Consider the following 13313-nt stretch of genomic DNA (forward strand, 5'->3'; position numbering starts at 1 on the left):
TTTTTTTTTTTTTTTTTTTTTTTTTGAGAAAGAGTCTCGCCCAGTCATCCAGGCTGGAGTGCAGTGGCATGATCTCAGCTCTCTGCAGCCTCGACTAACCAGTGTCAAGTGATCCTCCCACCTCAGCCTCCAGAGTAGCTGAGACTACAGGGATGTGCCACTACAACTAATTTATATATATATATATATTTTTGTTGTTGTTGTTGTTGTTGTTGTTGTTGTAGAGACGGGTTTCACCATGTTGCCCAGACTGATTTCAGACTCCTGGGTTCAAATGATTTACCTGCCTCAGCCTCCCAAAGTGTTGGGACTGCAGGCATGATTCACTGTGCCTGGCTGGTACTCACCTTTTAAGGCTTAGTTTATGCATAGTTTGTACATCTCCTGTAGAAAGTCTTCCCTATTCCTATGTGTCACTTGTTTTACCTTGGCCATAGGTTTATAATCATGACATGTTTTAGTTACTTGCATAAATAAAATTAGTCTCTTCTACCAGACTGTGACCTTTTGATGATGGGAACCGTGTAATAGATCATAAGTTTTGTTCAGTCAGTACATATGTTAAACTAGCTATGCATCCACCTGAGTATTATCCATTAACCTGTATTTCATTTTATCTAAGATATTTAGATCCTAATTATTTTTATATTTCCAATGCCTTGTGATCCTACTGTGGATGCACTGAAGAAGACAGTATAGTGTAGCAGAAATAGCATGAACCTCATTAAACAGATGTGTGTTTGAAGTCTGACTCCCTCTTTTACTGGTGGTATGATTTGGGTGGTTTACTTGTCCTGTCTGATGTAAAGCATTCCATATGTATTAGGTGTTTAAATGTTTATTTCTTTTGCTTTATTCCCCTTCAATAAGCAGTTTTTGAATACGTAGATAAGAAGTACAATAGGCATTAGAAATATGGGCCTGGAATTTGGGAGAAATATGTGAGCAAGAGACAGATTTGGGGGATTTATAATCATGTGTAGGGTAGAGTTAAAAGCATGAAAAGGGTTGAAACTATCTAGGGAGAATATGAAGTTAGAGGACTGAGGATAGAACATTTGAGAGAAACCCAGCATTAGAAGGCCAGGGGAAACAATAATGCCCTAGGAATAAGTGGTTGAGAGAGAGCCCATGCTTAAATGCTTCTGTGACTTCCTGCCCTTCCAGGATCTCCCTCTCTCTCTCTCTCTCTCTCTTTTTTTTGAAATGGAGTTTCACTCTTGTTTCCCAGGCTGGAATGCAATGGCGTGAACTCAGCTCACTGCAACCTCAGCCTCCCAGGTTCAAGTGATTCTACTGCCTCAGCCTCCCAAGTAGCTGGGATTACAGGTGCCCGCCACCATGCCTAGCTAATTTTTGTATTTTTAGTAGAGTCGGGGTTTCCTCATGATGGCCAGGCTGGTGTCAAATTCCTGATCTCAGGTGATTCACTTGCCTCAGCCTCCCAAAGTGCTGGGATTACAGGTTCCTGCCACCATGCCCAGCTAATTTTTGTAGTTTTAGTAGAGATGAGATTTCATCATGTTGGCCAGACTGGTCTTGAACTCCTGACCTCAGGTGATCTGTCTGCCTGGGCCTCCCAAAGTGCTGGGTTTACAGGCATGAGCCACCATGCCTGCCTCAGGATCTCTTTTAGACTCCTTAAGGGAAGGAGGTTTTAAAGACATAAAGCAAGGAAGGTAAGTAAGATAAGAATTGAAAATATACAAAAGCATTTGATAATTTGGAGATCATTAGTAACTTTAGGGATAATGGTTTCTTTGGAGAAGTGGTAACAGTGATAATGAAGCTCAAACATGGATTTTGGAATTAAAAGTTATTATCTTTTTGTGACTGAATATACAGTAGTAGTGAAAACTATTATTTTCTGTAGTTTTTAGTGCCAGGTACCGTATTAGGTAGTTTCATTTTTCATTATAGTAACCCTGTGAAGTGGGTGGATTGTCTCTATTTGCAGATGAAGAAATAACTTGGAGAGATCATGTAATTTTTTAGTTATATAACTGATAACAGCTGACATTGCTATATTTGAATCTGTATATGTAAAACTCTAAGAAACCCTAGCTCTTAATCACTTCAATATTTATGTTCATAGTATTCTGTAGGTGCTGCTTTCTCTATATGATAGTATGGAGTGCCTTTTATATTTAATATTCTTTTTTTCCCTTTAGATGTTTAAATTATATATACTAATGAATTATATATGTATACTAGGGAATTCTCTTCTGTTGTATCTTAATTCTTTAATGTAAGGTTTGAGTGATCCACCAAAAAGTAGTTCCTTCCAGGTATTATACATACACTGAAAATAGAAAGATGGTAGGGTTTTAGAGCTTTAAAAGAATGAAATTAACTGGATGGACTATTTTACCACATACAATAGTCCCTACTTATCCAAAGATACATTCTAAAACCCCGAGTGGATGCCTGAAATTGAAGCTAGTACTGGTCCCTATATTTGCTATGTTTTTTCAATCTGATATCCAAGAGGGTTACTCAGTGACTATAGGGTTGGTAGCATGTACAGTATGGCAATGCTGGACAAATGGATGATTCATGTCTCAGGCAAGGTGGAGTGGTTTGGAGTGGGACAATATGAGATTTCATCGTTCTGCTCAGAATGGCATGCAATTTAAAACATAAATTGCTTATTTCTGAAATTTTTATTTAATATTTGTAGATGAGGTTGATTGTGGTTAATAGAAACCATGGAAAGCAAATGGATAATGGAAACTACTGTATCATGCTTTCCGTTTTTAACCTTTTAAACTACTTGAGGTTTGGTACCTGTTTTTCTCTTTGCTACCATTTTTATTTATTTTATTTTGTTCTTTTTTTTGTTGTTGTTCAAATCAGCATTTTAAGGGGGGAATGATTTTTATGAGGACTATATCTATATCAAATTACAGAATGTATAGACTAGTAGAAACAGATTTGGAGCTATTAGGTTGATGCAAAAGCGATTGTGGGTTTCGCCATTAAAAGTAATGGCCATTACTTTTAGGGTTTTGGTTATTGTTGTGTTGGTGGTGATGATATAGTTTTAGGGATATAGGTTTGGGATGGGATTCTTAGAAAGATGGTAGATTTGAGCATATTTATAGCTTGTGGGGACATACCTACTAGAGTGTAAAAATACAGCATAGAAGGAATGAAGGACTGGAAGGAAAAAGAGAAACTCCAGAGCACAACCAATATAGATTAACTTTAAACATGAGAATGGAAGATGGAGTAAGGATGACTGGTATAAATATAGGTACCCTAAATATGAAAGATTGACAGATTTAAGGAAAAAAGGGAATTAATCCATTTATGCCAGAGGTTGCAAATTTTTTTGTGAAAAAGCAGACCTTGGTGATGACTTTCAGTAGTAGGATATAAATAACTCCCACAAGTTTAGTATTCCAATAAATATGGAGGTAGTTGTGTTCTAAAGTACTTAAGGAGAGTGAGAAACAGATTTGAATTTTTTTTTTCTCTTTTCTCCTTCTCTTATAGGTCACCCTTGCAATTATGGATATTTAAAAGAATCAGACAGTGTGGAGGGGGAGTTCCCCTCCTCACTCCCCCTTGGTGCTTGCCTCCAGGAATAATTTTGAAACTGTGGAATTTTTTTAAATGAGGAACTTGTATTTGATATAAACTTTATAGAGCTATTTATAATTTTTTTTCATTTAAGTGCCAAAAAATTGTATAAAGATATATAGTTTTATACTGTTGTCACGAGGATTTAAATTATCCTAAAAAGGTCATTTATTCTCTGTAACTCTTCCTCAATTAGCACCTTTGTGTCCTGGCTTTTTCATTTTTTAAAATTTAATTTTATCTAACGATTCTGAAGTAAGCGATATAAAAACAGTTAGGATGAATTCACCCGTGCCTGACTGCACATCAAAGTGTCGATCCCTGAAGCATGCTTTGGATATCCTTTCTGTGGTAACAAAGGGGAGTGAAAACCAGATTAAGGCCTTTCTCTCCAGTCATTGTTGCAATGCTGCAACTATCAAGGATGTTTTTGGCAGGAATGCCCTCCACCTTGTTTCCTCCTGTGGAAAGAAAGGAGTGTTAGATTGGCTTATTCAGAAAGGAGTGGATCTGTTGGTGAAAGACAAAGAGTCAGGATGGACAGCACTACACAGAAGCATTTTTTATGGACATATTGATTGTGTTTGGTCTCTACTGAAGGTAAGTGTTATTTGTTTATTTTAAACCTATTTAGTCTGGAATATGTTTTTCTTAATCATTTTCATACATCCTACATACTTTTTGGAAAAGATTTGCATTTTTTTTCACTTGTTTGCTATCTCTTACTACTATAACTCATGTTTGGAATTAAAATTTCATGTATCCTTTTTACCTAACTTTTTGTGATATAAAATTTAAAATGTTTATCAAAACTTACTATGTCTAATGAACTATTGGCCAATTTTGTGTTATTTATACATCTCATATCATTTTGAACTAAATTCCATACATCATTTAATGAGCCTTATATATTATTAAAAGAGAAACTTTACATTAAATAAGCAAAATTTATTTGAGCAAAGAATAATTTATGAATCGGGCAACATTCAGAACCAGAAGAGGCTGAGACAGCTGTGCTGCAGCCTGAGCAGTGAGCTTTTATAGGCCAATGCAGAAGAAAGACAAAGAAAATATATTTAATTGGTTAGACTGAAAAGACTCTAGTTAGAGATTGGTTGGTGGTTTCTGATTGGTAAAGACTCTAGTTTCATTTTACTGTTTACTGGCCTTCTATTTGCTTACATGTGAACTGCCCCAGTCTAATTTCCCAGTTGAAAATTTCCGAGTTGAAATTTTCATAACAGTAGCTTTTAGTATTTAAAAAAATATGGTTTATTCTTAAAATATCTATATTATTAACTTTAAAAGGACACTAATTGCTGAACATTATTTAGGAATTTTCTTTTTGAGTAGTATGTTCATTTCTTGTTTAGTTAGCATGTGGTATTTATAGTTCTAAAGAAACTGATAAGGCCGGGTGTAGTGGGTTATGCTGTAATCCTCGCACTTCGGGCCGCTGAGGTTGGGCTAATCACTTTAGGTTATGAGTTCAAGACCAGCCTGACCAACATAGTGAAACCCCATCTTTACTAAAAATGCAAAAATTAGCCACGTTTGATGGTGTGTGCTTGTAGTCTCAGCTACTTGGGAGGCTGAGGCATGAGAATCGCTTGAGCCCAGGAGGTTGAGGCTGTAGTTTGCCAAGATCATGCCACCGCACTCCAGCCTAGGTGACAGGGTGATACTGTCTCAAAAAAGAAATTGATGGCCGGGTGTGGTGGCTCATCTCTGTAATCCCAGCACTCTGGGAGGCTGAGGCAAGTGAATCACCTGAGGTCAGGAGTTCAAAATCAGCCAGGCCAACATGATGAAGCCCTGTCTCTACTAAAAATACAAAAATTGGGCCAGGCATGGTGGCTCACGCCTGTAATCCAAGCACTTTGGAGGCCAAGGCGGGTAGATCACCTGAGGTCGGGAGTTCAAGACCAGCCTGACCAACATGGTAAAACCCCATCTTTAAAAAAAACAAAAAACAAAAACCAAAAATTATTAGCTGGGTGTGGTGGCACATGCCTGTAATCCTAGTTACTTGGGATGGTGAGGCAGGAGAATTGTTTGAACCTGGGAGGCAGAGGTTTCGGTAAGCTGAGGTTACATCACTACTCTTCAGCTTGGGCGACAGAGCAAGACTCTGTCTCAAAAAACAAAATTGGGCCAGGTGCGGTGGCTCAAGCCTGTAATCCCAGCACTTTGGGAGGCCGAGGTGGGTGGATCACGAGGTCAAGAAATCGAGACCATCCTGGTCAACATAGTGAAACCCCGTCTCTACTAAAAATACAAAAATTAGCTGGGCATGGTGGTGCGTGCCTGTAATCCCAGCTACTCAGGAGGCTGAGGCAGGAGAATTGCCTGAACCCAGGAGGCGGAGGTTGCCGTGAGCCGAGATCGCGCCATTGCACTCCAGCCTGGGTAACATGAGTGAAACTCCGTCTCAAAAAAAAAAAAAACAAAAAAAAATTGATCATTAAAATTGCTTAATTTATATAAAGTTTTATATAAAGTTTTCTTTCTAGTAGATTACGTGTGTTGTACTGAATAGGCAAATAGTGAAGTGTTTTGAGATACACCCCAATGTCGTTTCACTAATGAATGCAAATTACAAACTCACTATCAGAAGTCATGAGTTTTAACAATTTTTTTTTTTTTTGAGACGGAGTCTCGCTCTGTCGTCCAGGCTGGAGCACAGAGGTGCGATCTCAGCTCACTGCATCCTCCGCCTCCCAGGTTCAGGCCATTCTCCTGCCTCAGCCTTCCGAGTAGCTGGGATTACAGGCCCGTGCTTGGTTTATTTTTGTGTTTTTAGTAGAGACGGGGTTTCCCCATGTTGGCCAGGCTGGTCTTGAACTCCTGACCTAAAGTGATATGTCTGCCTCAGCCTCCCAAAGTGCAGGGATTATAGGCATGAGCCACTGCGTCCATCTTTAAATTTAACAATTTTTTTTGTATGGGCATTTTGTCATACAAGTTTGTGGAGGACACAGAAAAGAACAAAACAGTTCCGGTCCTTAAGGAACTTGTAGTCAAGTTAAGAAGCTTACCTTCAGTGTCTTCACTTAATTTTGACTTAAAAAATATTTCTGTAGAGGCTTTTATGTGGTAACATTTACTGATCAGAAGAATTTTTATTATATAGTAATAGTAAAATACTCTTTTTTGGAGTTAAACTCTACTGATCTGCTACTACTACTTACAGAATCATGTTGGACAAATTGTTGAATCTTGAACCTCAGTTTTATCTATAAAAAGAGAATAATAATAGTACTTTTCTTGCTTTTTTCCCCCAGGGACTATCCATGAAGAAAAGCATTTCTAAGTTTGTTAATGGTAGAGTTGATTTCTCTTGTATCTGAAACCTTGCAGCATCTGTTTAATTCCCTTATTGCAATTATAGGGAAAGCTAGGTTAGTAAGAGTTAAGGCATCTGTCACCTCCATTCTTACCCCTTTCCATCTGTGAAACCTTGGCTTTGTTGTTTTCAGTTTCTGCTGGAAAGTTGGATGACTACCAACCCTGTTGAGCTTGAGAAGGTCCCTGGGTTTGGGTTTCCTGCCATCCTAGGGGTTGCCATTCAGGTGTTAGCATTTAGGGCTACAGCTTGAAATAGTTATGGTCTGGACTGAATTTTGGTCTTTTCCTCCCTTTGGGATTTTATTGCTCCATGGAAATCCTCAATCACTCTAAACACCTTGGCTCATAGAAGCCAGGGAATTGTGCCTTGGCCACCTTGCCCTTAGCTTGACTGTCTTATTAGCATCAGAGCTCTGCTGATCAGTGATAGCTATATAACAGTGGATGAATTCTACTGATAGTTTTCCCCTAAATCCTCTTTTGACCATTCAACATTCTCGTGTTGGTAGACTGTTTTCGTTCAGCGTAGTTTTTTTCCTTTGACCTAACACTTCTTGAATTGGAAGGGGTGCAGTGATCGGTGTTTTCATGTCAGTTCCATTTCTTATGCTGGCTATAGCACTTCAGGTATTATGGATTATCAGGAAGAAACCACACACATTTTAACTGAATTTGCATTTGATAAAACTTTACTGCCATAACATTTCTAAATTGTACAGTAAAATTGTCAGTTCCTGATTGCCAAAGATATAAAACCTTAACAGAAACTTGCTGCCTAACAAAAGCTGGAATAGAGACATTTTATCTTGTGCAGCTTTTTTTTTGGCTTCTAGATTCCCTGACAGGATGCATGGGTGGTAAAGACTGTGCTTGTGGGGTCCTGCTGTATCTGTTGTTTCCATACCATTGCTCTTTTATAATGGCGGTTTACTTATTCTGGAATAACTTGCTTTAGTTTTTCCCACTTGTAAACAGAAGACTTAACAGAATCCTAGGTTATATGGATTAAATGATATACTGTCTGTGAAGCATTTGGAACAAATATTTTTTGAGTGCCTGATATGTGCCAGATAGTAATCCAGGTGCTAGGGATGTTACAATGAACAAGACAGAATCCCTTCTTTGTTTAAGTTTTTATTCTACGAGGGGGAGATAAACCAAAACCACAATGGCTGGGAATAGTGGCTCACACCTGTAATTCTAGCACTTTGGGAGGCCAAGGCGGGCAGATCACCTGAGATCAGGAGTTCGAGACCAGCCTGGCTAACATGGCAAACCCTCCTATCTACTAAAAATACAAAATGTAGCTGGATGCAGTGGTACATGCCTGTAATCCCAGCTACTCGGGAGACTGAGGTAGGAGAATTGCTTGAACCCAGAAGGTGGAGGTTGTAGTGCCAAGGTCGTGTCACTGCACTTCAGCCTGGGCAACAGAACAGACTCCGTCTTAAAAAAAAAAAAGTAATGAACAAATAGGAAAATGCTTAATAAATGTTGATGTATTAGAGTTCTTTTTGCATGCCATGGTAATCACCTGTGGTAACATAAACAAAAGCTATTGAAGGGGTATCAGATACCTCACAGAATAGAGAAACAGGCCATAAACAATTAGCTGTAAATTATAAGTAAGAAAATATTCCTCAAACTAAAATAGAGTAAGTATAAACTAAATATAATAAACAATTCAAATTTTGTGTCCTTACTTCCCCGGATAACTTAATTTTTTTTTTTTTTTTTTGAGATGGTATTTCATTCTTGTTGCCCAAGCTGGAGTGCAATGGCATGATCTTGGCTCACTGCAACCTCTGCTGCCCAGGTTCAAGTGATTATTCTGCCTCAGCCTCCCAAGTAGCTGGGATTACAGGCATGTGCCACCATGCCTGGCTAATTTTGTATTTTTAATAGACATTAGGCTTTACCATGCTGGTCAGGCTGGTCTTAAATCCCTGACCTCAGGTGATCCATGTGCCTTGGCCTCTCAAAGTGCTGGGATTACAGGTGTGAGCCACTGTGCCCAGTCCCCAACCCTGATAATTAAATAGCAGGACTAGTAGTCTATTAAAATGATTCCTGGCCGGGCGCGGTGGCTCAAGCCTGTAATCCCAGCACTTTGGGAGGCAGAGGCGGGTGGATCACGAGGTCAAGAGATCGAGACCATCCTGGTCAACATGGTGAAACCCTGTCTCTACTAAAAATACAAAAAATTAGCTGGGCATGGTGGCACGTGCCTGTAATCCCAGCTACTCAGGAGGCTGAGGCAGGAGAATTGCCTGAACCCAGGAGGCGGAGGTTGCGGTGAGCCGAGATCGCGCCATTGCACTCCAGCCTGGGTAACAAGAGCGAAACTCCGTCTCAAAAGAAATGTTCAGGCTTATAAACTTGTTTTATACTTAGATGCTTTTAATAAGCTTATGAATGAATTTACCTATTTTGGGGTGAATAGAGAGAGCTTATTAGAAATCTGTTGTTATGAGGCAGGAGGAGATCGTTTTGTCTTTTTTTTTCAATAAAATATATTTATTGAGCATCTCTCCCACATCTCATCAATGAATAGCATTTGTAGAAGTATAAATTAAAAAGTAAAGTTTTTAATAACTGTAAATCCTATTTCAAGCCCTGTCCTCTTGGTTTCTCTCTTTTTAATTAATTAATTTTTTTTCTTTTTTAAAAAATTGAGACAGGGTCTCGCTATGTTGCCCAGGCTGGTCTTGAACACCTAGCCTCAAACAGTCCTCCAGCCTCTACCTCCCAAATTGCTGGGATTACAGGCATGAGCCACTATACCTGTCCCTGTGTTCCTCTCAACACACTTGAATTGATCAGACTCTGGCATTCAAACTGTGAAAATCCATTTCCAAAATTCGAATAATTAGTCAACAGTAGCATACTTCTCCCTGAAGATGCCCTTATACAATAAGCTCCCACATGACCATATGTAGAGATACAATGATTCCCATAATTTCTTTTTTTTTTTTTTTTGAGATGGAGTCTTGCTCTGTTTCCCAGGCTGGAGTGCAATGGCACAATCTTGGTTCACTACAACCTCTGCCTTGCAGGTTCAAGCAATTCTCCTGCCTCAGTCTCTTGAGCAGCTGAGATTATAACATGACAGCATGCAACCTGGAAAACTGGGCTAAGGAGCTGATTATTTCATTGATGCGGGAAAACCAGGACACATTTTTTTTTTGTTTTGACAGAGGGTCTTGCTCTGTTGCCCAGGCAAGTGGTAAAATTTTAGCTAACTCCTGGGCTCAAGCGATCCGCCCACCTCAGCCTCACGAGTAGCTGGGACAATGGGCACACACCACTATGCCTGGATAATTTTTTTATTTTTTGTAGAGACAAGGTTTCACTATGTTGCCTAGGATGATCTAGAACTCCTGGGCTCAAGCAGTCCTCCCTCTCCAGCCTCCCAAAGTCCTGGGATTACGGGCATGAACCCAGGATGCTTATTTTTTTTTTATGCTCCTTTTTCTTTTTATTAAAATGTCACAGCATGCCTAGGGAACAGTTTATATGGCTGCATAAAGCCTGAAACACTAGAAGAAAACTAATCAAAAACCACTTGTTAGATACACAATTATAATTATTGATGTCCTTTCAATTGAATCCTGTGTTTTTAAAATGAAAAACACGCAGCCTGGTACAAATATCCACATTTCAATTTGCGATCTGCTGCATTGGCATAAGTTTTGGTGAAACTGCAAAATCACACCCGGTACCCTTCTGTATGTCATCCACTGTCAGGCCTTCCCAGAGCTCAGAGTCAGCCCTTTCTTCTTGTCCACATCAGACATAGCCTTTTCAGTAATAATCCGGTTGACACATTGCTTTCCAGTCAATGGTAATGTACATTTCTCCATGATTTTATGTGCATTTCCCTTTGCAGAGTGCTTCATGGTGACCACCACTTTGGTTTTGGCACTGGACACTAAATCCATAGCACCTCCCATTCCTTTCACTATCTTCCCATGTATCATCCAGTTGGCTAGGTCACCATATTTGGAAATCTGCATGGCTCCTAGCATTATTAGATCGACATGTCCCCCTCTAATCATTGCAAATGATTCATTGCTGGAGAAAAAAGAGGCTCCTAGAAGAACAGTAACTGTTTCCTAGCCCGCATTGATTAGATCTGCATCAGCTTCATGTTGTCCTGGATATAGACCCAAACCCAGAACTCCATTTTCACTTTGAAGATGAACAGTCGTATTTGGGCTGATAAAGTTGCTGGCCAGGAGAGAGATTCCTATGCCCAAATTAGCATACATGCCATCCTCAAACTCAAGAGCGGCCCTCTTGATGATTCGTTCCCTTACGTCATTTCCAGGTTTAGCAGATTTGGCTTCTCCATCTCCCTCTTTCTGGATTGATAAATGCTCAATTCTTTTCTCATATTTTTCTCCCTTTATAAGGCAATATACATAAATCTGTGGAATATGGATGTCTTCTGGAGCAAATGCTCCAATATCCACAATTTCTTCAACCTCTACCACCGTGGTTTCTGCAGCTTTCCACATTGGCAAGTTGAAATTCCTTGCACTTTTCCTGAAAATCACGTTTCCTGCTTGGTCTGCCTTCCAAGCTTTCACCAAAGCAAAATCCCCTGTAATTGCTTCCTTCAAAATAAAGTGCTCCCTCACCTCTCTTGGCTTACTGGCAGTGGCAACACTGCCATCTTTGTTGTATTTGATGGGCGATCCTCCTTCTTGTACCAAGGTCCCATATCCTGTGGGGGTATAAAATGCAGGAACTCCAGCCCCACCTGCACGGATCGTCTCTGCAAGTGTGCCCTGTGGTGTCAGTTCCACTTCTAATTTACCAGATAAGTACTGTCGTTCAAATTCCGCATTTTCTCCCACTTATGAAGAAACCATACGTTTTATCTGATTGGACGAAAGCAAAAGGTCCAAACCAAAGTAGTCAACCCTTGCATTGTTGCTGACTGCAGTTAGTCCTTTTACTCCAGTTTTTAGTAAAGCACCTGTAAGGTTCTCTGGAATTCCACATAGCCGGAAACCACCAACCAGAACGGTTACACCATCAGCGATGTCTTTTACAGCTTCCACTGGATCTGTATAAAACTTAGTATGTTATGGCAATGAGCGCTGGTGGAAAAGGAGCAAACACATCCCTTGTACCAGGCTCTCCCGGATCCATGGGCAGAGGCACAGAGCCGAAGCCCGGAGGAGAGGAATTTGAGAGCTGCCATCTTTGGGCCGGGAGGCAGGAGGAGGCTGGAGCGCATGTGTTAGTGTCGGTCCCAGGCTTGTTGAGTGATGCTTGTTAAATTTCCAAGTGTCCTTATATCGACCAAAGTGATTACCAGGAAGTGTCGGTCCTCGTAGAAGCGGGAGAAGCGGTCCACCATTTTGCGGATGTCATTTCTCTCAGGACGACGCTCTACGGTTCGCTCATTCGCTCCTTCCCTCCTGCGACACCCGCCCCTTCCCGGTTCCCCGCCTCCTCCCACGCCCCCCAGCTGAGGGAGGGTGCGAGAATGCACGTCTTGACTGGAGCCCAGCACTGCAAGGCGGACACATCCCTTTTGTCTTAAGTAACCCAAACGGCGTTCCAACATGTTACCATTAGAATTTAAAACCTTCATTGTTCATTGCAGTCTATAAGTACCTAGGTAAACTATGTGTGTATAGGCAGTGATGACTTAAACTAGTTAAAATGGGTAAGTCTAAGTAAATGTTGAAATACTTAAACTGTAAGCAAATATTTATTTATTTATTTATTTATTGCTTTTTCAGCTTCTTTTTTATTACTCTGGTAAACCAGTTGTTCCACCTTACCCCCATTACATCTGTGCCTGACCTCCCTGACTCTTTCTTTTTATTTTATTTTATTTATTTTTTCCATTTATTTATTTTATTGCATTTTAGGTTTTGGGGTACACGTGAAGAACATGCAAGATTGTTGCATAGGTACACACCTGGCAGTGTGATTTGCTGCCTTCCTCCCCATCACCTACATCTGGCATCTCTCCCCTTGCTATCTCTCCCCAACTCCCCACCCCCCACCGTCCCTCCCCTATTTCCCCCCAACTGACCCCAGTATGTAGTGCTCCCCTCCCTGTGTCCATGTGTTCTCATTGTTCAACACTATCAGTGAGAAAATGCGGTGTTTGATCTTCTGCTCTTCTGTCAGTTTGCTGAGAATGATGGTTTCCAGGTTCATCCATGTCCCTACAAAGGACACAAACTCATCATTTTTGATGGCTGCATAATATTCCATGGTGTACATGTGCCACATTTTCCCTATCCAGTCTATCATCGATGGGCATTTGGGTTGGTTCCAGGTCTTTGCTATTGTAAACATTGCTGCAATGAACATTCGTGTGCACGTGTTCTTATAGTAGAACGATTTGTAAT

At 40.2% G+C, this 13313-nt stretch overlaps 1 protein-coding gene and 1 pseudogene across 3 annotated transcripts in view; one reads left to right on the forward strand and one right to left on the reverse strand.

The window, feature by feature from the left end:
* IBTK (inhibitor of Bruton tyrosine kinase) overlaps window positions 1-13313 on the forward strand; it is an 88244-nt gene that overhangs the window by 1950 nt on the left and 72981 nt on the right. For all 3 annotated transcript variants that reach the window (XM_032275429.1, XM_032275428.1, XM_032275431.1), the window contains exon 2: window positions 3499-4185. In XM_032275429.1, coding sequence (XP_032131320.1) covers window positions 3865-4185 — 321 coding nt within the window. In that variant the 5' untranslated portion in view covers window positions 3499-3864. The remainder of the gene's footprint in view (window positions 1-3498; window positions 4186-13313) is intronic.
* Window positions 10394-12222, reverse strand: LOC116549662 (annotated as a pseudogene).

Source organism: Sapajus apella, unplaced genomic scaffold, assembly GCF_009761245.1.
Source record: "Sapajus apella isolate SASKATOON/1434 unplaced genomic scaffold, GSC_monkey_1.0 scaffold6, whole genome shotgun sequence".
In the NCBI taxonomy this organism is placed as follows: Eukaryota; Metazoa; Chordata; class Mammalia; order Primates; family Cebidae; genus Sapajus; species Sapajus apella.